The sequence below is a fragment of the Fusarium subglutinans genome (genome assembly GCF_013396075.1).
Source record: "Fusarium subglutinans strain NRRL 66333 chromosome Unknown NRRL66333_c0000026, whole genome shotgun sequence".
Classification (NCBI taxonomy): domain Eukaryota; kingdom Fungi; phylum Ascomycota; class Sordariomycetes; order Hypocreales; family Nectriaceae; genus Fusarium; species Fusarium subglutinans.
In genome coordinates this window covers 385,718-410,817 of record NW_023502089.1, presented here as the reverse complement: position 1 = coordinate 410,817, position 25,100 = coordinate 385,718, and the positions used below count along the sequence as shown (strand labels likewise).

At 48.8% G+C, this 25,100-nt stretch overlaps 10 protein-coding genes across 10 annotated transcripts; 5 read left to right on the top strand and 5 right to left on the bottom strand.

Annotated features, from left to right (window-relative positions):
• Positions 1–1,335: 1,335 nt before the first annotated feature.
• Positions 1,336–2,313, bottom strand: FSUBG_3007 (uncharacterized protein; the record flags this gene model as incomplete). Its single annotated transcript, XM_036680843.1, has 1 exon — positions 1,336–2,313. One exon carries the CDS (start codon positions 2,311–2,313, stop codon positions 1,336–1,338), a length of 978 nt encoding a protein of 325 aa, XP_036541595.1.
• A 3,256-nt stretch (positions 2,314–5,569) lies between these two features.
• On the bottom strand, positions 5,570–5,860 carry FSUBG_3006 (uncharacterized protein; the record flags this gene model as incomplete). The annotated part of the gene is made up of 1 exon (XM_036680842.1): positions 5,570–5,860. One exon carries the CDS (start codon positions 5,858–5,860, stop codon positions 5,570–5,572), a length of 291 nt encoding a protein of 96 aa, XP_036541594.1.
• A 2,748-nt stretch (positions 5,861–8,608) lies between these two features.
• On the bottom strand, positions 8,609–9,445 carry FSUBG_3005 (uncharacterized protein; the record flags this gene model as incomplete). Its single annotated transcript, XM_036680841.1, has 2 exons — positions 8,609–9,340; positions 9,392–9,445. 2 exons carry the CDS (start codon positions 9,443–9,445, stop codon positions 8,609–8,611), a joined length of 786 nt encoding a protein of 261 aa, XP_036541593.1.
• A 431-nt stretch (positions 9,446–9,876) lies between these two features.
• Positions 9,877–11,262, top strand: FSUBG_3004 (uncharacterized protein; the record flags this gene model as incomplete). The annotated part of the gene is made up of 1 exon (XM_036680840.1): positions 9,877–11,262. The coding sequence occupies one exon, from the start codon at positions 9,877–9,879 to the stop codon at positions 11,260–11,262; it is 1,386 nt and encodes a 461-aa protein (XP_036541592.1).
• Positions 11,263–12,466: 1,204 nt separating this feature from the next.
• FSUBG_3003 (uncharacterized protein) lies at positions 12,467–13,784 on the top strand (the record flags this gene model as incomplete). Its single annotated transcript, XM_036680839.1, has 5 exons — positions 12,467–12,610; positions 12,677–12,713; positions 12,766–13,225; positions 13,273–13,403; positions 13,453–13,784. 5 exons carry the CDS (start codon positions 12,467–12,469, stop codon positions 13,782–13,784), a joined length of 1,104 nt encoding a protein of 367 aa, XP_036541591.1.
• Positions 13,785–13,945: 161 nt separating this feature from the next.
• On the bottom strand, positions 13,946–15,223 carry FSUBG_3002 (2-polyprenyl-6-methoxyphenol hydroxylase; the record flags this gene model as incomplete). The annotated part of the gene is made up of 1 exon (XM_036680838.1): positions 13,946–15,223. One exon carries the CDS (start codon positions 15,221–15,223, stop codon positions 13,946–13,948), a length of 1,278 nt encoding a protein of 425 aa, XP_036541590.1.
• Positions 15,224–16,376: 1,153 nt separating this feature from the next.
• Positions 16,377–18,808, top strand: FSUBG_3001 (large-conductance mechanosensitive channel; the record flags this gene model as incomplete). The annotated part of the gene is made up of 4 exons (XM_036680837.1): positions 16,377–16,890; positions 16,938–18,188; positions 18,236–18,502; positions 18,552–18,808. The coding sequence occupies 4 exons, from the start codon at positions 16,377–16,379 to the stop codon at positions 18,806–18,808; spliced, it is 2,289 nt and encodes a 762-aa protein (XP_036541589.1).
• Positions 18,809–18,966: 158 nt separating this feature from the next.
• FSUBG_3000 (triacylglycerol lipase) lies at positions 18,967–20,159 on the bottom strand (the record flags this gene model as incomplete). The annotated part of the gene is made up of 2 exons (XM_036680836.1): positions 18,967–19,897; positions 19,942–20,159. 2 exons carry the CDS (start codon positions 20,157–20,159, stop codon positions 18,967–18,969), a joined length of 1,149 nt encoding a protein of 382 aa, XP_036541588.1.
• Positions 20,160–20,820: 661 nt separating this feature from the next.
• On the top strand, positions 20,821–22,783 carry FSUBG_2999 (transcription factor; the record flags this gene model as incomplete). The annotated part of the gene is made up of 3 exons (XM_036680832.1): positions 20,821–21,128; positions 21,178–21,205; positions 21,254–22,783. 3 exons carry the CDS (start codon positions 20,821–20,823, stop codon positions 22,781–22,783), a joined length of 1,866 nt encoding a protein of 621 aa, XP_036541587.1.
• A 715-nt stretch (positions 22,784–23,498) lies between these two features.
• FSUBG_2998 (demethylmenaquinone methyltransferase) lies at positions 23,499–24,849 on the top strand (the record flags this gene model as incomplete). Its single annotated transcript, XM_036680831.1, has 7 exons — positions 23,499–23,516; positions 23,567–23,619; positions 23,807–23,848; positions 23,900–23,966; positions 24,012–24,352; positions 24,400–24,738; positions 24,789–24,849. 7 exons carry the CDS (start codon positions 23,499–23,501, stop codon positions 24,847–24,849), a joined length of 921 nt encoding a protein of 306 aa, XP_036541586.1.
• Positions 24,850–25,100: the final 251 nt, after the last annotated feature.

Here is a 25,100-nt window from a genome sequence, read left to right as displayed (position 1 = left end):
CTCGAGTGAATGATCCATTGAGTGTAAAAACACGAGACGAGATGCGTCGCCAAAATCATTTTCGGTAGCGCGTCCCCACCATAGCCCCTCCTGTAGCTGGCCACTGCTAGCTACCGTTAGTGCATACATCAGCGCAACCCCTGTAGTCACTCCCTCAAGCCCCCTGCAACAATGCCCAACCCCAGACCTAAACTCCGTCCATGCTCCAAAATGCATGCAACGCCAGGCCATCGAGAACTCAATTCAGTCACCTAACGACACCAGAAATGCATTCACTTCTCCTCATGTCGAACAAGAAACTGCAATTGAGAGACAAAATCCTTGCCTTACCCTTTCCCCAGACCCAATATCCCATACAACGGCCATGCGCTCTTCAAGTCAATTGATCACCTTCCTTGGTCATGGTTCTTCTGCTCAGCTCCTTGCTTTGCATAATAATGAGAGCTTTGTTCTCCCACCGCCTTATTTCATGAACTGAGAACCCCGGTGAGAAGCTGGACTGTGATGAGCGAATTCGCAATATCTTGGACCTTCCAATAAATCCTCCGTAAACTGCACTGTCAGTAAGAAGCGCTACTGTAAGAAATATGCAGCCGTTCAGTATGAGACGGCCATTCGGCCAGCATATCCACGAGATGAAGTCATAGACCGTTAAGCATACGCTTGTCCCCGAAGTAAACTGAAGTTCCTCTTAGCCTGACCAAGATCTTATCTGCTCGATCTCGCCATCTCTAGGCAAGTCAATGCTGTAGCAAATCACGGTCATGTTTCTGGGGTCTAGCGCAGACAATGCTTTCTGCATGGCTTTGTATTAGTTGAGCTGCACTCAAATCTCTCTCTCCTCATTGGGAGTCGCTGATGTCAGCCATGCCACCTGGTTCACAGTAAGTAATAACCCAAATGTAAGTCAATTCACGCCGATGTCAATATCAATAAATAAACACAACCGCTACGCCACCAATTTTCAGTCTATTCAAAAGCTTCCTATCCCATGTACTCACTTAGGTGCCTCTCGATATAACAGCGCCCGTCCTGGTCATCCCAACACTACTCACTTGAGTAAACTTGCCACAAATGATGACCATGCCCTTGACACTCGTTCCTTTGCTCACTTGAGCAGCCTCGTATAGTAAATCTACACAGAGATGGTATTTCCAGGTAGATCTCTCACTTTAGCGCTGACCAACACATTCCAACACATCTCCTGAGCCCCAACGAGCCCATACACTTGTACAGGCTTCCCATCCAGACAGTCAAAGTAGCAAAGGGAAAGATTATTCCTACCTACTCACTTGAGTAAGTTCCATTTAACTGTCGAGCATGACCCAGATAGCCTCACAGGAAGGGGTCCTGCTGAATGATATGACCATAACGGTCCCTCCAAGCTTCACTTCCAACAAACCTCCAAGTAATTACAATTCCGTATTCCTTGGGGATTTCCTTGTCAAAGTCAAGGTCGAGGTGACCAAGCGAAGGGTGAGTCGCGGGAATCTCTTTCTTATATTCTACTCTCCCCCCGTAATGTTCTGCCAGCTGGTTGCGCGTCATTGTGATGGCCTCGATTGTTGTTCCACGGGGGTATGAGCTTGGTTCTGATGAAATTTCAATCTCCCGAACCGACCATTCTTCCCCATTACCTAAGGGGCATAAGGCATGTATAGCCATCCCTTCTGGACTTGGAGACTTGAGGTCCCGGCAGTCTTTATACGTCCGTAGAGTAACAGAAACCACATCGTCGATTACTGGCAATCGGAAGTGTTTTTCAAACTTGGCGTCTTCTTTTTCCATCCACCTCTTAAACGGCGCATCAACATCAGAAGACATCTCGTCATCATCAGAAGAAACCATCAAAGAATTCCCATAATGGTTCCTTAGCTCATCGAGACAAATGGCTCTTATGTTCTCTGCCTGCTTGATAAACAAATCCGAAGGGTCATATGAGTGGAAATACCACGTCGCAGGCATTATGCTTGATGCGAGATGCAGCAAATTTTCTTTGCGGTCATGGCTACCACGACGATCGTCTTTCCCATCATCTGCGAAGGAACAAGTCAAGGCCTGAAATTCCTGAATTTGCTCCAGTTTGTGCTGAATAACAGCTTCGTGACTTCGGTTAATGTATACTATCATACCGCAGTAACTGAGGCTGATCATGCTTTTCAGGATAGCCAGACAAGATCTGGCGATGGTACCTGCAGGAACGCGGCCCAAACTGTTGGCAAGATTCTCGATAGAAATACGGAGGCTGTCCAGCTGGTTCTGCATGAGCTGTTTCTTGAGATCCTCCATAGTCTCTTCCAAAGTTTGTGACATCGTGAATGTAGAGATACTGGAAGTTTGTGTATAGTAAAGAGTTTGAAGAGCGGTGATGAGAAGATGTAGTGTTGGAAGTTGGTGACTTACACTGCTGTGGATGAGAATTGAGCTTCGTATGCGGCCATATCTCGTATTTAACGACTTGACTCAGGAATGGACTTGGAACTTGTTCATGTTGAACTTCCCTTATTGGATTCTCTTTTATTGCTAGAGTATGAACACTAGATATTCGAATAAAGGATAAGCTCTTAAGAATCTATATGGACATCAGTGAACATGGAATGAAGTCTTCAAGTTCTAGTCAAGAACAACACGTACAAAAGCAGCACTTGGAATATAGCACAAAGAAAATTGAAACTGGGCATGTTCGTAAGAGAGTTTAGTAATCTCTTGAACTAGAGTAATCTAACTTCCTTGTCATGTCTTGCAGGTTTGCACTGTTCCTAGGTCATAGCCACTCACCCCTGACGAGAAGCGGCACAGAGTGATTCAGCTTTAAGATTCTTCATATCACGATGAGATTAGTATAATCAGAGAACTCCAGGCACTGAAAAGTCCTGGCTATGGTGCAACAAATTAATATAGAAGAGGGGAGAGGAGTCCGGGTATTCTAAGCCCCAGGATAAGATTAAAAAGTAAAGAAGAAATCAGGTAAGCTATAAATAAATCAGGTTAACTGTCATGATATTTGATGAGTTGCCGTGTTAGATTGAGCCCCTATTGCTTGTAGGCCCTGCCGTCACGATTGAGTCCAACCCAAGACAAAACAACAACATCAACAAAGCAGATCACTTTCGACGCGCGTATAAGTACTGAGACTACGCGCCCAACATCTCCCTTCCCCAATACATTATGAAAGAATCCTCTATGGCCTTGTTTCAAGCCCAGTGCAAGTATCTCCAGCTAGCTTCACCGCCAGCGTCTACTTCTACTGCTAATAGGCCATCCCAAAGACTTGGTCGAAGCAAAGCGAGAACATGAGACAAAAGGCAACGTCTTAAAGCTAGCGAGTCTCCGCCTTAACTATGAAGACTACACCAGCTTCCACCCAAATTTTCAAGCAACATCGAGTACGACGCCCGCCGCGAGCTGATTTCCATCCGTATGCCTTTAAGACTTCACCAAACATTCAGTTCTTCCGTCTCCAACGCTATATTCGATGCATTATCCGAGATCGGTCGTAATTATGATAACTTCTGTCCCTTAGTTAGCAAGATCGCCCAGCGACATCGGTGATGTTTGCTGTGATGACGATGGCAAAGACTATTGGACGCTGACGCGCTTACTAGATGGACAGTTCCACTATGTTGATGCTGAACTTTTAGACATTGTGACCAAACTTACGTAAAGTCAACACCCAAATGACCTCGCCACGCTCTCCGAGGTATATTTACAACGCCAGGGGCTTAGATCAAGACGGTTCTTGGTATTGCTCTCAACAATTACGATATGTCTACCGTCTTCGTATGTAACCCTCTAGACTACACGGTACCAGACAGCGATGAGATCAGACTGAAGAACGAGCTGTTGGTTCAGTGAGAGGTGTTTCCGTTCGTCGAACACAAGAACAAGCTACAGCTAACAGGCATAGCCTTTCTGAACAGCCGGCGGAAGCCTAATCAATCAGGATCGGCTACTTGTCCTTGAACTCCACAACTTTCTCCCCGATGAAGCTGAAGAGGGCAGAGAGAGGTTGTATCAAAGATCGTGCCACAAGCTACAGGCAGTGTGCAGAGGACAGGGAGTCTTCGGGGTCCGACCATGAGAAGGAGTGAGGTACGAAACGTTGTTCTCGAGAGGAACTTCAACGAGAAAATCAATCCTGTTTCCTGGGTTGGACTTTGATGAAGCTGTGTCACATTGATCCCCAATTGGACTTACAAATGCAGCTCACCGACCTGTGGTAACTTTGCTCTCCATCAGACCAAAATCGGAGAACTGTTCTTGAAGAGCTTGGCACAAGCTTGTAGTTACAAATAACGACATCATATTTCACTCAGTTGCAGGACGAAAGCATGAGCACTCATAGACGGAATGTGAGTGAATGAAACTGAAACCAATTCAGCTTTAGTTTATTCTCTGATAGAATGTTCTACTTATTCACGAATGAAGTTCTGGTTGAGACTGTTCTAGGGACTTCGGGGCAGATAATTTAATTCTTTTGAGTCTTCTTAACAGTTCAACTGAGTCAATCTAATAAGGCAAGAATTATGCTTTAAACTTCCAACTTCAAGAAGTCCTCAACCGTACGGTTCCCTACCAATATCGTCCAACCTCATACAGTCCATACATCGTGTGCTCCCCGCATACCTGGCAATAGCCGTCCCTCTCTTCTTTAATCTCATGTCGACATTTCTGCCCCCTTCTCTTGGCAGTTTCGCATTCCTCTCTTCCTAGACTCACGTATGTGAGTCTTTCTCGAACGTTAGGCTCTTTCTCGCAGGCACCACAAAGGTTACGGCAATATAGGTCTTTGCACATGATTGAAGGTGTTATTGGGAGTTCTTGTAGACTTGGTTGGTTGGATGAAATGCTTGGGGTTGAGTTGAGCTACTTGGAGAGTGGGAGTGCTTGCGGGATTATATATAATAGTTTTGATTGGATTTTTGATATGACCGGTGTGAACAGGTGCAGATGTTGGTGGTGAGTCAGTATAACAAGCTAATGATTCAGACTACACATGTTACGGCGGTCACAGCTTAGACAAACTCAGTTTTCATGGCAAATATATTAGATCAGCACACAGAACTTGGTTCATGTTGAACTGCAGTTGCTTCAACATCAGCACTCTGAGTAATGGCTCAGCTGTCCACGCGAACGCCCAGTGAAGCAGAGCTGCAGTGGCCCCTTTGGACTAACTTTGAGTTGATAGACCTGACAGATGGTGTTTGCATCATACGCCTTGCTTGGGTCAACGTTCACGGCAGTCTCGCTTTACATCCTCACTGCTTCACTTCAAGTGAGTTCATTAACCTTGTAGCTTACTGAACACTCAAAAGTCACACTCGTTTTGCTTCACAGGTACATGGCGTGCAATAGAGACCAGAGGCTCGGTATTTACCAGCGATGTATTTATTTGCTACACTTGCGAATGATATGTATGAGCCGCTGTATTGCCTTCTCGAGCCTCCTAAAATTAAGCTCTGATACGATTCTAGACCTTCATCATCTTACAGTGCAGAAACCTTACTCGGTGTTTTGTGTTAGTTGTCGGCTTGACAGTGTACTCGGTGCTGATATAGAAGCATGTTGTCTACTTCTTGCCGAACACCTTCTTGACCTTATCCGTGAAGGAACCAGTATCTTTCTTGGCGACTTCCTGTCGAATTTTCGGCTGATAGTCGTCTGGTACCCTGTAGCACGAGCCGCGAGCTGTATTGGCATAGCATGCTGGACACAGCCATCCATCGTTGCCCACGATCGTTTTCTCTCCCGAGCAGGCCTTGCCCTCTTTGACGGCTTCGCATTCTTCTTTCTTAGTAAGCGCGGTGTCCTCGGCTTCGCAGTTGCCGCAGGTTCTGGGGGTAGATTTGATGATACACATGGTGAATATTGTTGCTCTCGTAGCTTTTGGTGTTGTTGATTGGTAACTGGGAGAATCGAGAGTAGAAGTTGCAGCAGGTATAAATACTATCCTCTTTGTCGTTCTCATGCGTGACGGGCCGTCGCTCCAGCAGCGCTGGCTGTGAACAAGGAACCAAGAAACAAAGGGACATTGTGACTCAATGTTACGGCCCAGCACCATGAAAGAAGTTGACCTGTGCCAACAAAGAACTTCGGGCATTGGGAAACAAGGCATGGTCAGTGAACAGTACCAGACAGTAACGTGGTGAAAACATCGTGGCTCGAATCAGCGACGTTATCCTCACCCTTGCACCAAATGTCTACGTGATCCAAATTTTGACTCAAGAGCCTTTGTCGATTCAGGATTGGACAGGAGATATGGTCTACAAATAGCACTTCCAAGAGTACGTTACGGGATGTGGCCATGATGATGGACCGCTATATCCACAGGAGCTTTCCAGCTAGTATATCGCGGTGAGTATTGGGCTACATTTAATCTTCCTTGAACAAAAATAGAAATAAGCCACGGAGTAAGATGGCAGATCTCAGAGTGAGACAAGGGTCACGTTCACATTCACATTCACATCACGATGCCGAAACTGCGATACCAATCATCGCGCCTCAGGCCATCTTCCTCACTCCCGGAGACAAGCCCCAGAAAGCAATGAAAAGAATAAAACAGAAAACACGCCTGTCAGACGTCCATCAACACCCACCCCAGCCACGCGCCCAAAGGCAAGACCACAGCTGGGGTCGAGATCATCAAGCAAACCATCTCTATACAGCAGCTGCACGAGTACAACCACCGCCATCCTTGCGGACAGAGCGAGAGGACCAAGAGGGTATTCACTCTAGGGTGTCGAGGATATACATTCATCAACCAGGGTGGGATCTGTGGCTCTTTTAGGGAACCAAGAGAAGGTCGAATACTATAGAAATGATTCTCCTGGAGGCGTTGTTAGCGACCGTTCGGCGAGGTGAGTGATGATAGTAGGTAGGGGGGACGTACTGAAGTATTGTCGACATGAAGAAGAAAAGAAAAAAATCCCAAAGGTCGGAGGAGGATTGGTTTTTTATAGAGAGGTACAGTGGGGCTTGGGGGGTTGCGCCTGAGGCAGAGTGAAAACTCTGATTTTGGCCCAGCCACTTTTTTTTGTCAGCCTCATTTCGCTACTGGAGAAATGCGACCAGGTTCAGTGGGTATCGCGGAGACTTGAGCAAATAACATCATGATTGAATGAGAATTCTGCAAATAGATGAGGCTGCCAAGTAATGTTCAATTCTATTGCTATAGAAACACTGCAAAGGGTCGATCAGAACAGAGATTTCTCAGCGGTGAATGTTGGAGAAGGATTGACGAAGCTAGGGCGCTACTACGGCTTGAGACTGGACAATATCGCTGTGCATCTCATCCACCAGTTCTGTAGGGTAGCTCTTCGTTTGCTGGATGGTGCGCATTGCGTTGGCAAAGGGTCGATGAGGGGGAAATATAAGCAAAAGCTTCTTAGCTGAAGTATCGTTCGCTTGGAGTAATGCTCGAGACAACAGACCATGATTTAATTCGGATATCTGCTCAACTTTCCGTGCTGCAATCGGGGTTCTAAATTGTTTCATGAATTGGATATCCGTATACTCATCTACAATGGGGATCGTGACGTCGAATAATACAGCACCAAAGGATAACCAAAGCTTATGGAGAGTCGAAGTAACTTTCGGTAACAGTTTTAGATACAGCAATAGCCAAGCATAACAAATTCTATACATTTCAATAGGAATTACAGACTGTAGGAGTTCTGGGCCGCAACAGCGCACCGACCCACTAAAACTCCTTCAAGAACCCACTGGGTCTGTATGACTATAGGGCGTAACTCGCTGGCAGTCTAACACATACGACCAAAGGTAGTGGAAAATACGGGATCCCGTCCGCTCTCCCATAGTCAAGCCACTAACCGGCGGACTAGTAGTTGGGTCGGTGACGACCAGCGAATCCCCGCTGTTGTATGTATCTTTTGCCATTTTTGCCTTCTCAAATTGCCTATCCTGTTGCGTTGTATTTTTGTTTTTGCTGGTCGTGATGTTGTCTGTTGTTTGCTTACTATGACCTCTCGATATGCGCTTACCCTGGACCAGTTATGTCGCGGGCTCGGCTTTGACAAGACACCATTGAATGTCTTGTCCAATTTATAACAATGCCTCTCCTCGGTGCGCGCAAGATATCTCTGAGCGGATCGATTTATTCTGTTGCAGTGGAGGTCTGGCTCGCATCTCTTTGTGTAAACATACAAGAGCAAGCGCTGCTTTATATTGGGGGCGTTGTTAGTGCTCCTCTCATGTCCTCGAGAACTGCCTGGTGAGAGTTGCAATTTTATTCGTTACAGGTAGCAGCTACACTTCAGACGCACAAACGGGATCTCATTAAACAAATAGCCAAGTGGTACAGCTATTTCTACATGCTGACCAGCAGATATCAACCAAGCACGATCCCTACTGAGCCCACGGGTTCAAACATCCAAACAGAACACATCCAACATTTCCCCAGACCGACCAACAAACCTGGCTAAGCCGCAGCGATGATCCAAGTAGTCCTATCATCCCTATCTCTCGGAATGCCCCCAGGATACATAACGGTCATCTCATCCCTTGTTTCGTAACCGGCTTCTTCTGCGCAATCCTCATCTTCTCAAAGTAAACGTACGCTCCATAAAACACCGAACTCTTTGCACCCGCATCACTGCCCTTTGCCTTTCGAAAGTCTGAAAGTTGCTTCGGCTGTATACCCTTGCACGTGGGTGCCTTGAACTATGCGTATGTCTCGGCAGAATTGGGCTTGCGTCACGCTGGGGATCTTCATGTGTGCGTTTATCTTGCGGCGAATCTCATCGCAGTCATCGTAGATGGAAACATCGTCTGTTTCTTCGCCTTCGAGGTGAATGTCACTGATGTCAGGAAGGGCTTTTGTGGTTGAAGCCTTGGAAGGAGTTCTATCGGCAGTGTCCTTCTTACTCTCCTCGCGCTGGCGTTTCTTGGTATCTGGCATTTGGAGACCCATGACTTCACGCTGTTGGAACCATACATATGCACTACGCCAAACGGCACTTTTGGATCCGCCAAAGGGACCTTTCTGCTTGAGGAATTTGTTAAGGGAGTTTGAGTTGGTACCGGTGGCTCTGCAGAACTCAGCCTTGTTCATGACGCCCGAGTCAAAAAGCTTGTTTAACTTGGTACGGATGACATTGCAGCTGGGAAGGCTATCGTTCTCAAAAGTGGCGTAGTCTATGGTGTCGTTAAGGTCCGCCTTGCAAGGCTTGCATGCAGCGATTTCTTCATCGAGGGACAGTTCAGCCTTGCGCTGCTTACCAGAAGCTGGGGTAGTATTTTTCGCAGGTGAAGACCTTTGCGTGGAATTTTCTTTGAGTGTAGCTGCTTCGGCTTGCTTGCCTTTGATGATACTTTCATTGAGCTTGGAATGGTCAGTGAGGAACCTGAGTCAGGGCATCAACGCGAATCCAACCGCTTTCTTAGCGTTCAAGGCTTCCGACTGGAGGGGCGCGAGAAGTTCTGGCATTGCGTAGGGTTTGCTTGGAAATTAATCTCAATTGAAGGTAGGTTTCAATGGTGTAGCATACTATGTATTTGGTTAGCTGCTTGTACAGTGATGGAGAGGAACGCGGTTCAGTGGACCCACGTCAACTTCGTGTTCATCTCGCGCCAAAGACTCGTGCTTATCGATAAGAGCTCGGTTGTGGAGATGACAGCAGATAGCGTCTACATAAGTATGGGCTAAATTACCTGCGAGGGGAAGTATACACTATCAACTATCAACTTAAGAGGGGAGAAATTCTGAAGACATGTTTCAACCCCGCACCCACAATTCTTCGAACCATTCCCATTCTACCTCCGCTAGCATCAAACGAGCACAAGTCCGTCGATCCGTCTTAAACTAAGCCTAGGTACTATCAAACAGGCACAGACCTCCCGGTAAACCTGAACGAAGCAATGTCTATGATCTGGGTCGACCACAGCGAGTATGATGACGAAGTGATGCAGAGCGTAGGTTACTATCACCACACAGATGCGCCACTTGTAGATCCTCCTTGCATGATTTGCGGCGTGAGCTTCAACATTCGTCGTCACCGAGCAGCTGGGGAACCCTCTTCTGCAGCATTCTTCAGCCATGCAAGAGTTGGCCCTGGAGAATATCCTGGAAGCCAGAAATGCGTCCAGCCAGACTGCCATTCCATCCCCTCCCCGAGAAATCTGGGCTCTGAACACATTTCCGGACCCAGTTGCAGATCAACAAATGCATACCACGGAAGCCGCATCTCAGTCGAGGCAATGAGAGAGTGCAGCACATACCAATGCCTCTTGATCCGCAAGAAGTCGTGGAACCCACCGGAGAGCGAACTTGAAGATTTTGAGAAGCAGGGCCGTTATGCACTTAGCGGCTTGGGCGATGCCATGGAATCTGATCGCAGACGGTACGATGCACAAGTCTTTCCAGCACGCAACAACGTCCACTATAGTCGCAGCGACATTCGGTTTCTGGACATGGCATTTCATCCGGCATGCTTTGAGGTGTATAAGCGAGCGTCGATATATCGATATGGCTTTGTGAATACCAATGCTCTCGTGAGTTGGGGACAACTGAGAAAGGGGCCCAAGTTCAAGCTGCCAGAACATGCCGCTGTGAAGAGGGCAAGTCGGACGCACTGGGTACATCACGCCGGCGACGAGTTTCTTGCCGCGAATCCGTGCTTTATTCCAGGGCTACAGGATATTCTCGATTCAGTACAGGACGTCTGCACTCCTGGAGATATTTGCTCGGAAGCGACTTACCCAGCGCCGAACTCTACAGACATATTCTCCAAGTTTCCGCAAGAGATCAAGCTCGAGATTCTACTGCAGCTAGATTCCTGGGACATCGCCAACCTGCGCCTCTCATCACGAACGTTCCGCCATCTGCCCCAATCGCTCTTCTACCACCTAACCCTCCGCGAGCTCCCCTGGCTCTACGAAGCGTGGAGCTCCCTCCCGCTCTCATTCTTCGTCACGACAACAGCAGCTGAGCAGCGAAGACTCGGCAAGCCGTTGTACGACATCCAGGAGCAACTGTGGGAGCGTCGTGAAGACGACAATGGATCTGAAGATGATGCAGCAGAGATTAGTAGATTGGTCGGATTGGCAGCCCAGCTTGAGGAGAGACAGAGGCAGGGATACGCTACTACGCCTGTGAGGATGCTGGACCGCAGGAGTACGAATTGGACGCATTTGCGGGGGGAGTTGACCCGACGGTGGGCAGAACTGCCGGGGCTGAGAAACAGGAGGAAGATTTGGAATAATTGCCAGGAGATCATGGACCGTGCAGAAACAATTCCCTACTGACGATGCGGATGGAGATGACGGTGGCCTCGACAAACAAGCGAAGGATCGATTGATCGATTGCCGATTCAACTCTCGAGGACAGCTTATCGCAGTAATTACCAATGCGTCGCTCAATAACCAAGTTTGCTCCCCAAACCAAGCCTCACAGCACGGTCCAGGCCAGTGCATGCTGTATTCCTTTATTCTCTTTATCAGAGCAAGCAAACAATTTTGTATTTAAATGAGTCATCTGAAATGCATGTGCTCACAGCCTACCTCACGAGGCTGCTGGGGAGTTGTTCACACCACTTCGTCGTTCCTTTCAATTAAAGAAGCGTGCGATAAGCACCCAGTTTCAAAAGAAAGCCTCATTTTAACGGCGAGCGGCAGATTCCAACGGCTAACGCTGGCCCAAGTGGGGACTGCAAACCTGGGGTAGAACATCCACTACTTCTACCGGCCCCGGCCCTTGTGACGTATACCAAAAAAATAAAACCCAATTCCTTGCAAATTCCAATTCTTTTCTTATCAAAAACCATGAAAAAGAACAAAAAGAAGGCTTGTAGAACAAATCTCACCGACATACGACTAGCCCCCATCAAGAAGGTGCAAAAAGCCTATCTCTACGTACTGTAACCCTTGAGCAGGAGAGATAACGACCGCGTTTTTCAGCTTGGGCCAATTGAACCCTTCCTTATCTTGGGGTCACTTGATCAGCGCCGTGAGCCTGGGCCCTTTGATTCACCCAACAGGGCAATCTTTAGTGTGAGTGGGCATGACTGCGCGACTTTTCCCCCCATTGAGCGAATGCTTGGGTGATGCAGACAAGGGTTGAAAATAAGGCAGCCGTTTTATGGAAGGGCCAAGCTGACGGGGCGTAATCTGTCTGTCTGTGTGTGTTTTAATTTACCAGTGGCTGCTCTCTCTCTTTTCAGCTTTTGGTACTGGCCCTGGGGGGAGGGTTGCACAGAAAAGGCGGCTTGGCCTGTCAACGTCGTGGCAATGCTAATTGCTTGGCCCCTACCAGCACCGACACCCTATCACTCACAGTAATCCAAGGCAAATCCTACCGCTCGTATCTTGGGCATAAAGGCTCCCTCGTCGCCCCTCTATTTCCCCCCCATCCTCTCGTCTTCCCCCCCCCAGCTCTCTCTCATCCTTCATTTTTCTCGCTTTTACGCAATTCAATGACTCCTAGCAGCGTGTCTTCGCTGCCGCTTCAATCATGACGGGCCGGGTTCCCAATGTCTGGGCCGCCATCATCATCCCCGTGCCTGCGAGTGCGCTCGCGCTGATTCTTAGGATCAAGGCGCGGCGCATGACTAAGATGGGTGTTGGTTATGACGATGCCTTGTCAATCGCAGCTTGGGTACGCCTTTCACCCTAAAGTTAACAAGACGTGATTAATAAATGCTCATGCTCATGCTTCGTGTAGTTTGTGGCTCTTGGTTATGCAATTCTTCTCATCGTGTGTGAGTGACGTCCCTCTCATTTCATCTTATGAATTTAATTGACAAAATCAAGGGACTACATGTTTCTACATGGGTCGCAAAATCGGCCACTTCCCCGAAGATAAAATCGATCACATCCTCGAGAAATCTCACGAGATTCTCTTCGCCAGCGAGATTCTCTACTCGTGGTCCATCTTTCTCAGCAAGATGTCCGTACTCACCTTTTACCGTCGCATCTTTCAGTTCTCGTCTATACGCGTACCGATCATGATCTTGATGGTATGCTGTGGATGCTGGATCACCATCCGGACCTTCATGACCATCTTCCACTGCATGCCTGTGCAGGCGTATTGGGATAAGTCGATTGATGGGAAGTGCATGAATAATATCGGACAGTATTATCTCGGCACTGATTTGACGCATTGTTTGATGGATTTTATCATCCTGGCTTTGCCCTTGTTTGAGGTTGTGAGGATGAAGTTGATACTGGGGCAAAAGATTGCTGTCATTGGTATTTTCAGTCTGGGTTCATTGTAAGTTCACTCTCGATCATGAGCATATCCATCGCTTACACTCTCAGGGTCGGCATTGCTTCCATCTTTCAGATCGTCGAGGCCCAGAAATACACCTCCAACTCACGAGAATTCCCCTACGACTTCTCCCTCGCCATGGTCTGGGCCAACGTCGAAGTCCACCTCGCCGTCTTCACCAGTAAGCCTCCCCTCAGTCCTCCCTTTCAACATCCCACTAACCCTCCCAGGCTGCCTCGCTCTTCTCCGCCCCATATTCCGCAAGTTCATCCCAGGCCTCTCCTCCGGCAACACCACCTATCCAGCCAACGGCCTCAGTCACGCCTCCAACACCTACACCAACTCTGTCGCCCTCCGCCGCTCCCGTAGCCCACGGGACGTCGAGGAGGTCATTGAGGGACAGCGTGCGTACGCCTATCTGGACTACGACGCAATCAGCTTACCAGGCGCCAAAGACGTCAACTCCATCTCGCGGCTGCAGGAGCGTGAACAACATACACCTAGCATGACTGAGTCTGGCGGTAGAGGTTCCCTGTCGTCGCAGAATAGTGTCCGACGATGAAATTTTCCTTGTGATCTGTGATATTGATACCTCGGGCCTTTTCGTTGTGTATATACCTCTGTGTGTGTTTTGACTCATCTTGAGGTGAGTTTTGTAATCATTGAGAAGAGATGAATTGCGTGTCTAACTATTATACAGCTTTGTTGATTGATACCCCAATTTTATTTTTCAGCGTTTAGTACTGGATATTCTGGAAGTTGCCAGTTTGCGATCTTGGAGTCAAGGCCCATTCCTTGATCTAGCTTGAACCACAATGCCAGTTTTCCCAGCGTGTGAAGCATCAGCACCCCAAGTTGCGTCTTTGGCGCAAACATCGCTTTAGCAAATGCGCTTTGGTCGCCCTGCAGAGACGTCGCTATCGGTCGAAAGACCTCCTCATATCGCTTGACGCCCTGCACAACTCCCTTGCTGGGATCTTGCTTGTACAGAGTCGCTACTTCGCCAGCGAGGATGTATGATCCGACCATACCCCATGTTGTTCCGAAGCCATTTGCAGTCTGAGCATGCGCTGCGTCGCCGAGGGCTACGACACGGCCTTTGGACCATGATCCAGGCGGGAGTCGAACTTCTTGGCAGGGCGTGGAATAGAGATCATCTACCTCTGATGAATTCTTCAAGGCCTCCATGAACCGAGCACTCTCCCATTTTCCATCTGCGAAGACATCCGCCCAAGCAGCCTTGAGATCATCTAGCTTTCCCGACTTGTGCGCCGCTGCGAGACCCTCGTTCTGACTCTGTATGTTCATGTACACGCGTGTCATGTCTGGACTGTCCTTTCTTGTGCCGAGCCAGCGTGAGCCAGGCATATGGCAGAACGTGAAGCGATTTGTGTCGTGTGGTTTGGACAAGACACTGAAGAAGCCGATGTAGCCACCGAGGAAATGTCGTGGATCTGGAGCATCAGGTCCAAGCATGAGCTGTCGCGTCCTCGAACCCGTGCCATCAGCAGCGACGACGAGATCAAAATCGCCTTTTTGACCATCATCAAACCCGACATGGACCTTGCCATTCGGATCACTCTCATCATCCTGCGTCAGGCTCGCAACACTTGTTCCAAAGCGATGCTTCACATTCTTCTTATCCCGCGTAAGCCCCAACAGGATATTGACGAGATCACCACGCATAATCTCATACTCGGTCGTGACACTCTGATGCCCAGTCCCGCTCTCAATCGTCGGGAAGAACACTTTGGTCCGGCCATTCGTGTCAATCATCTGCGTTCCGACTTCATGAACATGCTTAGCGCGAATCGCAGGCTCAATACCCATTTTCTTCATTACCGCTACACCTTGATGACGAAGATCAAGCTGCTGGCCGTTTGTTCTGGGTTTGGGGGAGCGCTCGATGAGGGTGATTTCTGCGCCAGTACGGGAGAGCCAGTGGGCTACTGAGGGGCCGGCGATGCCTCCGCCTACAACGAGAACTTTGAGTGTGGACATTTTTAGGGAAATAGTCGGGTATGAATGAATGATGAAGAATTGATCTGATAACTTTATTTGCGAGATGAGTCTAAATACAAAGTGATATCGGTGATTTGCACCGGCTTATTTGAGGTGAATGGCCCGTCTTACGCCAAAACACCGAGATGATGGTGCAGCCAACACGCAATGGTTCGTCGCAAAAAAGCCACTCAATCCAGCCACGAATTATAAGATCGGGGCTTTTGACCCGTTAATTTTGTTGTTGGATCTAAGGCTTGATTTCCGCGTGTAGATTAGAGGATTCTCTCGTTGCGTAGGCATCGCGGGCCGTCTCGCAATTTTCGCATTCCCAATCGAGGATGTTGAGGCGAGATGCACGTAGACTCATCTGCAGCCAACACTTCAAGCATCAGGCCTGGTACGTAATTGTCATTGCCAAATTCCAATGACCTGATTTCTTATCGCTGACGTGTTGTGTGTTGTGTTAGTCCTCGGCCCCCAATCCATGACGGTCCAGAACAGACAGACGTGATAGGCATGCAGCGCGACATCACAGCCCCAAACCATAACATGCAAGGCATAGCCCAAGGCCTTCTAGAAGGAAGGAAAGAATCCTTCCATTTTCGCATTCAATCAGATGCTCCATCTTGGCGTGGATCATTACGCCCAGTCCTGCAGCGATTGCATAAAAATCGCCGCCCGAGTCGATCTCCCCGAGGCTTAGCTCTAAGAATTCTGTTGCCTGCTGTATGCAGTGTGAGTTAGGTGTATGTAGCCGGGCGGTGGCGCTGTAACGTTAGTTATTAGCCTAACAGCAATTACCCCAATAACGTGCATGACCCCGCAGACTTGTTAGTGCACCAGCAAACGGGCTTCAGAGTCAATCGGATCATCGGCATGATTCTGATTTACCCTTGTGATCAATTCCGCTGGCTTTGTTTATCCAACCAGTCACACACGCGCCTGCACTGCCTCGCTTGTCCACAAATGATGTAAACGCAGAGAAGATGGCAAGATCGAGGGGTCCTGCACCGCGGCACAGTTCCGTGATATAAACTGCCAAGTTTCCATCTCAACAAACAATAAATAACAAGACAATTATCAACAACAATCAACCTCATTCATTCAAACAAGGATACCATTACTTGCATATTATTTTCACTTTGTTAAAATGGCCGCCCCTCCGGCTTATCAAGCCGTGGACGATACACCCGCCCCCGTCCCAGATGACCTCCCAGCACCTTTCACAGATCTCCAAATCAACTCCCTCCCCCACGAGCCAGACTCCAGCACCTGCCTCGCCCATCTCCGTCTCCTCTTCGCATTCGAAGCGTTGAAGGAGGATATTGGCTACACAGACGGTCTCTGGGGATTATGGGATACGCGCGCCGATGGAAACATAGTAGTCCATGAGAACGGCGACGTTGATGAACATCCCGCTGCGGGGAATTTCAACCGTGAACTAGAAGATAAGAAGAAGTCGCTGAGCAAAATCCGTGAGAAGCGATGGGCGCTGTTTGTCGCGAGGGCTGTTGATCGGTATGAGGCGTGGTGGGATTCACTCCCGAGGGAACTGAGCCGGTTGACGGAGGGTGCCATGACTGATAAGGACTCTCCATCTTTTGCGCAGTTTCCAGTTGGAGATGCACCTCGCTGGTGGGAGAAGAAGGCCCTTCCGCCTCTTGGTGAGCCACTCTAACTACTAAACAAGGCAAGCACTAACAAACTGCAGACGTGTTGATGGTATATCACTCTCATATGCTGAATCCCTACAACTTTCTTGAAGACTGCATCCGCCAAGGCCATCGTCAATTTTGGCAGTCTGGTATGCCATGGAGTCTCGTCAACGCCGCCGTCGATGGCTCCTTTAGCTACAACGTCTCCGACGACGACAAGGCTCGCTGGGTCGCCCAAACAGGCCGTCAGTGGGACAATGTCGACGATCCCCTCACCAAGGCCATCTCATGCCCTAACAAGAACTGTGCGCAACCATTCGATGTCCCCTGGACTACCTGCGGTCTCGAGGAAACACCAAAGTCCCCAGATCGACCTGGCTTGATGGGCGCAGGCTACGGCGACATCAGGTTTGAGGCGCGCTGTCCAAAATGCAATACCCGCGTGACAAAAGAGACCCTCAGCGTTGTCAAGTTCTGCAAGGATACTGAGAACGTCGTTTTAAAGAGCTATCCTATGCCTGGCACAATTCTCTGGCCTAACAGCGGAACCCCCGTTCCCATCACCGTTCGCTACGGAAATTCATTTGTCAACGCACCATTGGATCAGCGCATGTTTCCCAATCGCATGATTCAGCATGTTTTGCGCATTCAGATCCAGAATCTTCTTGATTCACCGGACCCTGAGGATCCGCCAACCATGGAGACTGTGCGCAAGCTGATCGAGTCTGAGGCGCTTCTCAAACCGAGTGCTCTCGCTACAATCAACGGCAAGGTCGCAAGTGCACGAGCGGGCCTCGTGCCCGCTTTCTCAAAGGTCTGTATTCGGAAGATGATGTCTCGATACTGGGAGAACTTCAGCCCTTTTGCTCTTGATCTCTGCGGCGCTGTGATGCGACAGGGTATCTTTGCTGAGAAGATGTGCAAGCTTGACTGGCTGCACTCCCCCACCGCACGAGAGACCATGGAAAGATGTTGCTTGAAGTACAATCGCTTCATGAGGATCATCGCCAAGAATCCCAAGAAGACTGCCGTTCCTACGCTTGATGTCGATCTTGGCTGGCATACCCACCAACTCATGCCTTTGTCGTACTATATGTACACCACCAAACGAGTCTTCAAATACGTGCGACACGATGACAAGATCGAGGATGGGAAGTTAAACGATGGGTTTGAGTGGACGAGCAAGATTTATCAAGAGATGTTTGATGAGGTCTACTCAGAGTGCACATGCTGGTACTGCGAGAGCGTACGAGCCGCACACGTCACATCAATCGGCCGCGTTCTCAAGCTCTCCCACAGCGAAAAGAGTACGCAACCCCCCTCTTTGTATGAGAAGCGTGACTAACAAATCTAGTTGCCGACAAGTTTTACGAGTCTGGGGCAGCAGATATGTGTCCTCCCGACAACTCAGCCCATATCTCCTCCCACAACGCCGTCCGCACATCAAACGAAGGCCTCGTCGCAGCAAGCCACGTTGAAAAAGTACAAAACAGACTTCGAGAGGTTCAGAACAAGCGTCTTGAAGAAAACTACCAAAAAGCGTGTAAGCGCGCTGAGAAGAAGGGCCGCAAGCTTCCTCCCAAGGATCAGTACTACGATCACTGGGGTTATTCCTACTGGAGTGAGTTTAGCTCTCCTTGTGAAGATTGAATGCTGACTGATATGTCTAGTGTACGGACCCTTTATGGCGCCGGTTGTGTTTGTTCCTGTGGCGTACGCGTATGGAGCTGCGCCTGGTTGTGCGGCGGGAAGTTGTGGAGGTAATGCAGCGGGCGGAGGATGTGCGGGTGGTGGAGATGGTGGTGGTGGATGTGCTGGCGCTGCTTGTTCTGGAGGGGGAGGTTGTGGAGGGGGAGGGGGAGGATGCGGCGGTGGCGGTGGATGCGGAGGAGGAGGTGGTGGTTGTGGTGGAGGAGGAGGTTCCTAAGCGGACAGTTCATTGGTCTATCAGTGGATGGAACTTGATGCGGTGAAGAATGTCTTGAGCGATGCCCCTTTAGATAGCTAATTTGACCTGTTACTCACTAGACTGCCCAATTCTTGCAACAATCATGTCTCCTTTCCGTGTCTATCCCGATCTATCCCTCAAGCAAATGGCCCCTCAAACAACCACTTCCCAATCACCTTCTGAGCCTCTATCAACTTCAACTCAGCATCCCTCGACAACTCTTTATCCCCATGAAGCTTCACCAGATTCTCATACTTATCATATGCATGAATCTGATCCGGAATCAACAACCATCTATAACTTCCTTCTTTCGTCTTCGTCTCAAACGAATACCTCTCATCATCCAGTATCAACTCCCCCTTGGGCCCAATTGCTTCTCTCCCCACAGTCTCATCTCCAATCTCCCGTCCCGTCAGTTCACAAATCATTCTCCATGACTCTCCTGCCAGCATGTCCAGCTCACACGCAAGGAAGAAGATATTGGGCGGTAGCTGATCCTTATCCGCGTAAAAAGGATTCAACAATGGATCATGGTGATCTTGGCCAGGTAGAGTGTACGCAGCTTCGAAAACAGGCGAAAGCGGAAACAGCATATCCGTCTTCTTTGCTCGAAAACCTCCAAATGAAGGCTTCCACTGCCGAGTTTGTATCTTGTACTCTCGCCTCACAGACATGTCGACGACTGGATACATCGGCACAGCGGTCTTGATACGGCGCACGCCATCGCCACTACCGCCCATGCTCGGGAGGAGGGATACAGAGAGTGCTAGGTTTCCACCAGCTGAGGAGCCCATGATTGCAACGCGGTCTTGGTCGATTGGGAGAGATGGGTCGGAGAGAGCGGCTAAAATGAGCGCTTCGAGGTCGTATATTGGGGTTGGGAAGTGTACACGTGGTGATTTGGAGTAATCCAGCGCGACGACGAGAACAGAGTGCATGTTGGCGAAAGTGTAGTTAAAGTGGTCGTCATCACGAGGATCGCCCATTACAAAACCGCCGCCATGGATGGTAAACAGCGTAGGGAGTTTTTCTTCAGTGGTCTCATCAAAGGTTTTCGGGAAGAATATTCTATGACAGTTAGATCTTGTCAGAGCTGTGAGTTGAAGACGTACCGTAGGGATAACTTTGGTCGACACGCGTATGTCTTGGTAAGACTCGGCGCGGTAGCAGGCGTGACGATCTTTTCTTTCAGCGAAAGACCATAATTCGCAACAACGATAAATGCTCGCATCGCATAGGCTATGACTGAGCATTTGATGGCGGTTAGTTTGGGAAGAGGCTCTTTGAAGCGCCGATGGGCTTCTTCGAGGGTGATCTTGTTGGCTGGCATGGTGATTAATTGAGTGGAACGCCTGAGAACAGAGTCTTTGACTAGAAAGATGTGTGGTTTGGGATAATAAGTAGTCTCGCGTGCCCCGCTAGGTCGTTCGTATCCGAGCGTGCCTCGGGACACGAGAAAGTCTATCTTGGTTCGTTGGAGAACTAGCGCGGTCGAGGCTGAGAGGGAATACGCAATTGATTAACGTGCATGTGATTCGTTGGGAAGATCCGTGCTGTACGTCTGGCATGATGCTCGCGACAGCCATTCAGATTTGCCAATAATATACGTATACACGAAAGACTCTGTTTACTCAATCAACCCTCACTCATGTTCACCCGTTGCGCAGTATAGTTGATCATCTGACAGAACAAACGAACTAACCCTCGCCCCAGGGTACAAGAAAACTCCTAATATTAAACTGAGGTACTAAGAATATTTATTCTAAGACCCTCTAAATCTATACTAGATTAATCAAATTTACCCAAATTGACCCAAGGCTTTCTCTGTCACCTAGGATAAGTTTCACTTTATGGCCTCACCTCGGACTTCTCAACACCGACGCTAAACCCCTCCCAGCCCCGAGATCCCCGAGTCCTCCGCGCCCCCGAAGTCACCAAAACCACCGACGCTCTCCCTTCTTCTACCTTACAATCCCCATCATCATATCATCATGGCCGAACTACGGAAATTCGCATGCTCAATGTGCGCCCGACGAAAAGTGAAGTGCGATCGCCAACATCCCTGCTCAAACTGTCAGAAAGGTAGAGCAGAAATAGAATGTACCTACGAAGCGCCTCCTCCACCGAAACCTCGAAAAAGAGCTGCTGATGAGGATTTGCTCGCGAGGTTGGCGCAGTATGAGCAGTTGATGCAAAAGAGTGGTGTGGATTATAGTCAGCATGCTAATGTTTGGGTGAAATCGGGTTTTGAAACGAAGAAGGAGGATACGTCGACAGGCCCGGATGCTGCCACGGAGTTGTAAGTCATCCTGTCCATGAGTTGCATGCACTGATACTGACTTATGTAGGTGTCTTTGGTCCAAATTGAGCCATGAGGTGAGTAGCTTTGATAATGATGTAGCGCTTCGACTGACATCGCTATAGCTCAAGTATCCTCCCACGCTCACACTACGAAACAAAGACGACCCTTTTCTCCATTCCTCACCATCATTCCACTCCATGATTCTGGACCCCGAATCAAAAACCTACGAAACTCATCCAGAACCAAAGCAGATCTTCTTCTTCTGGCAGACCTTTGTCGAATGTGTCAATCCTCTTATCAAGATTGTTCACGTCCCAAGTCTCCAGAAGCGCATTCTAGAAGCAAGCTGGGATACAGCGAACATACCAAAGCCCCTATCAGCACTAATGTTCTCCATTTATCTTCTTTCGGTTACCTCACTATCCTCGGAAGCGTGTCAGTCGTCCTTGGGGGAGGACAGAGGAGCATTACTCACGCGCTATCGCACCGCCACGATACGGGCACTCACAGCAGCTGATTTCATGACGACAAAGGATCTTGAGACTCTTCAGGCCATGGTCCTGTTTACCTTTTCGAATCCAGAAACAGACCTGGCTAGTACCATGACAGCTGTTGCCATAAGAGCTGGACAGATGATGGGTCTACACAAATCTGATACTGACGCCAAGCTATCCTTCTTCGAGAAAGAAATGCGCATCAGACTGTGGTGGCAGATAAAGGGTCTCGACTCTCGGGTACGCGCTTGTTCTACCCCAGGGATTAAACTCGCAAGATCAGAATTCGGCGATGTTCGACTCCCCTTCAACATCAACGACGCAGATCTCCATCCAGACATGCTTGAACCTCCAGCCCAGCACACCGGCCCCACAGAAATGGTCTGCGTTCTGATGAAGTTCGAAGTAACACAATGGCTCCGCTCATCTCCCAAAGCAGCAAAGGTGTTTGACTGCATAGCGCCCGGCTTCGGAAGGCCTGGAGGATCGACCAAGGCTGAAGACGAAGCCATCAACGAGCTTGAAGCTATCTACACAGAGAAATATCTCGTCAAGCTTGATAGAGCGGTTCCGTTTCATGACTTGACGTATGCAATGGCCAAACTGGCTATTGCGAGAATGCGCTTTAGGTTACATCACCCAAGAGCTAGAGCAGCACCCGGTGATACGGATGTTTACATGACGAAGGAGGATAGCGATATTCTCTTCAACGCAGCGCTGTCATTCTTGGAACTCGTCAACGTCGGTTTTGAGAGTAAATTCTCATCTCAGATGTTTACCCATCTAACATCACTTTACCAAATCGACGCTTGGATCTATGTCATCAGCGAACTCCGCCGACGACCTTCAGGTCCAAGAATCAATCTTGCTTGGAAACTGGTAGACAGTTTATACACTGACCATCCTGAACTTGTGGAGAGTGTTGATAATTCGTTGTACATTGCTTTTGGGAACTTGACGTTGGAAGCCTGGGAGGCGAGGCGGAAGGCGTTGCCTGAGAGTGAGACTGTACCGGCTTGTATTGACTTGCTTTGGAGTAAGAGACGTGTTGGGCAGGGTGATGCTGAGATGGCAGGGAGTGCACTCGGTGCATGGGATTTTAATGTCGGCGATGACCTGTTGGATTGGAATTACTGGAGCGAGATTGTTCGCTTTTAGCCTTTAATTATAGCTTTAGTACTAATGAAGTAACTTAGTAAAAGAGTATGAATTGTGCACCGTCGCATTGTCGTACATGCAACCGTCTCCAACGTTTCATGGCGTACATGCAGCTGGTGCGGTGTCAAGCGCCTCCAATCGCATCACGACAGTATGAGTGGCTACCAAGTGAACACGTTACAATAGCCCTCCCAGCCTCAAAAGGTTAAAGATCTTTCACAACCAATGTCCAAGCATGCCACAGTTGAAAAGCTTGTTGTGAAGACAGAACAAGGGTCTTGTCAAGCCGTGGCCGCATTAGCGTGGTTGGCCCCGCAAGCTAGAAAAGAGACAAGAGATAACAGCTTCTTGATCAACCTGTTCTTAATCATCTTTCGAGATGTAGAAACGTCTCGAGATGTTCCGGAATAGGGTTATGGGTGTTACAGATATAGACAGTACTCGCCAATCTACGATTACCTGCATAATATCCCTTCCAACAGACAAAACAGAGGCAAACACCCCCGTTGACCCCCAACTGCAATGCAACCAGCCCCACCTGTCACTTTCCCAACAGTGGATAGCGTCCTCCGTTCATGCATTTCAGCGCCTGCGGCACAGAAGCAATTCGACATGTCATGTCATGTAACCTTCCAAGCCTAAAAGACATAAAGATACCACCGACCCCGCACGCGTGAGTTTATTTCATCTCTTTGTACAAGACATTAACGAAAAGATGGCTCAAATTGAGGCTGTATGTTATCTACGTACTGTGATTTGATCAGCGAGTGCTAATCTTGGTAGGAACCTGAGTTGGACGTAGGGAACGACACGGAGAGCAACTTTAGTGCTGATAGGTATATTCATGAAGCTGTTTGTTGGGAATGCAATAGCTGACGGGGTAGTGAAACCGAGTCAACTGCTTCGATTACGTCGAGTATCTTTGAGAATAAGTACTTTCAGGGGAGGACTTATGCTAATCCCAAATATGGAAAGCATTGGTAGGTCATTTCGCGTTAAATAGCAAGCGTCGCTAATGAACAGGGCCCCCAATGACGAGGAGCAACTCGAAGCACTCGATCTCATGTAAGTTTATTGCCAAACGTCTTAGGTATACGTGTTGGCTAACTACGGTAGCCATCATTGGTTGAAATTGATGCTCGACGATAAACTCTTCCTTGCTCCCATCGGCGACCACCCTCAGGTACGTCTCTTCATCACCATAGACTCCCATCCTCACGCGGTCTAGAAAATCTTGGACATCGGTACAGGAACTGGCATCTGGGCTATAAACGTAGCAGACGAATACCCGTCAGCCAGCGTTATTGCTACAGATATAACTCCGACCCAACCAAGCTTCGTACCTCCAAACGTTGAGTTTCAGATCGACGATGCTCAACTCGAATGGACCTTTGAACCCGAGTCTTTTGATTTCATCCACATTCGATATCTTCAGGGTACCATTGCAAATTGGGATAGGTTGTATGATCAGATGTACAAGGCTCTCAAGCCAGGTGGTTGGTTCCAGCACATCGAACCTGATCTGCAAATGCTGTCTCAAAACCCAGAGATCAAAGTCGACGACGAGCAGTACGAATCTATTCCCAACCTCTTTACCACCATTTTAACAAACTTAGCATCTTCACGCGCTGGGCAAAGATCTTCACCCAAGTCGGCGAAACAATCGGCTGCACATTCGACTTTTCCAACGGCAAGCTCTCAACCCTCGCCAAAGACGCCGGCTTCGTATCCGTAACACCGCAAACGCACAAAATCCCCGTTGGGCGCTGGCCAAAGGACAAGAAGAAGAAAGAGCTCGGAACTTTCGTGGGACTCTCGTTTAGCCAGGCCCTCGATGGTTTCGTCAAGTTGCCGCTCTGTGAGATTCTTAAGTGGTCGCCGGAGGAGATGCAGCTGTTTGCGGCGGAGATGAGAAAGGTTCTTATGAATCCTAAGACGCAGGCTTTTGGTCATGTGTAAGTTTGATATTGTGTGATGAGTGGGTTGGGATGCTAATGATGTGTAGGTTTAGTGTTTATGGGCAGAAGCCGGAGAGGCCGAAGGAGAGTAGCCCGGCGGCGGAATAGTGTCTCGCTTGATACTTGGACTTTGCGAGTGAGGGATCCTTGCATAAGTCATGACTTTCATGTCATTTACTGAAAGGTTGATATTGAAACGTTGTAATTCTGGGTACCTTATCGTGGCAAGTGACGCATCGCACGCTTTTTTCCCAAACAGTCTAAGCCTTCCCTCCTGTCTTTCAACGATGGATGGCCATGGAGCTTTGGAGATTTAGGTCATACGGGAATTGTATCACTGCTGGACGCTTCGACTGTCA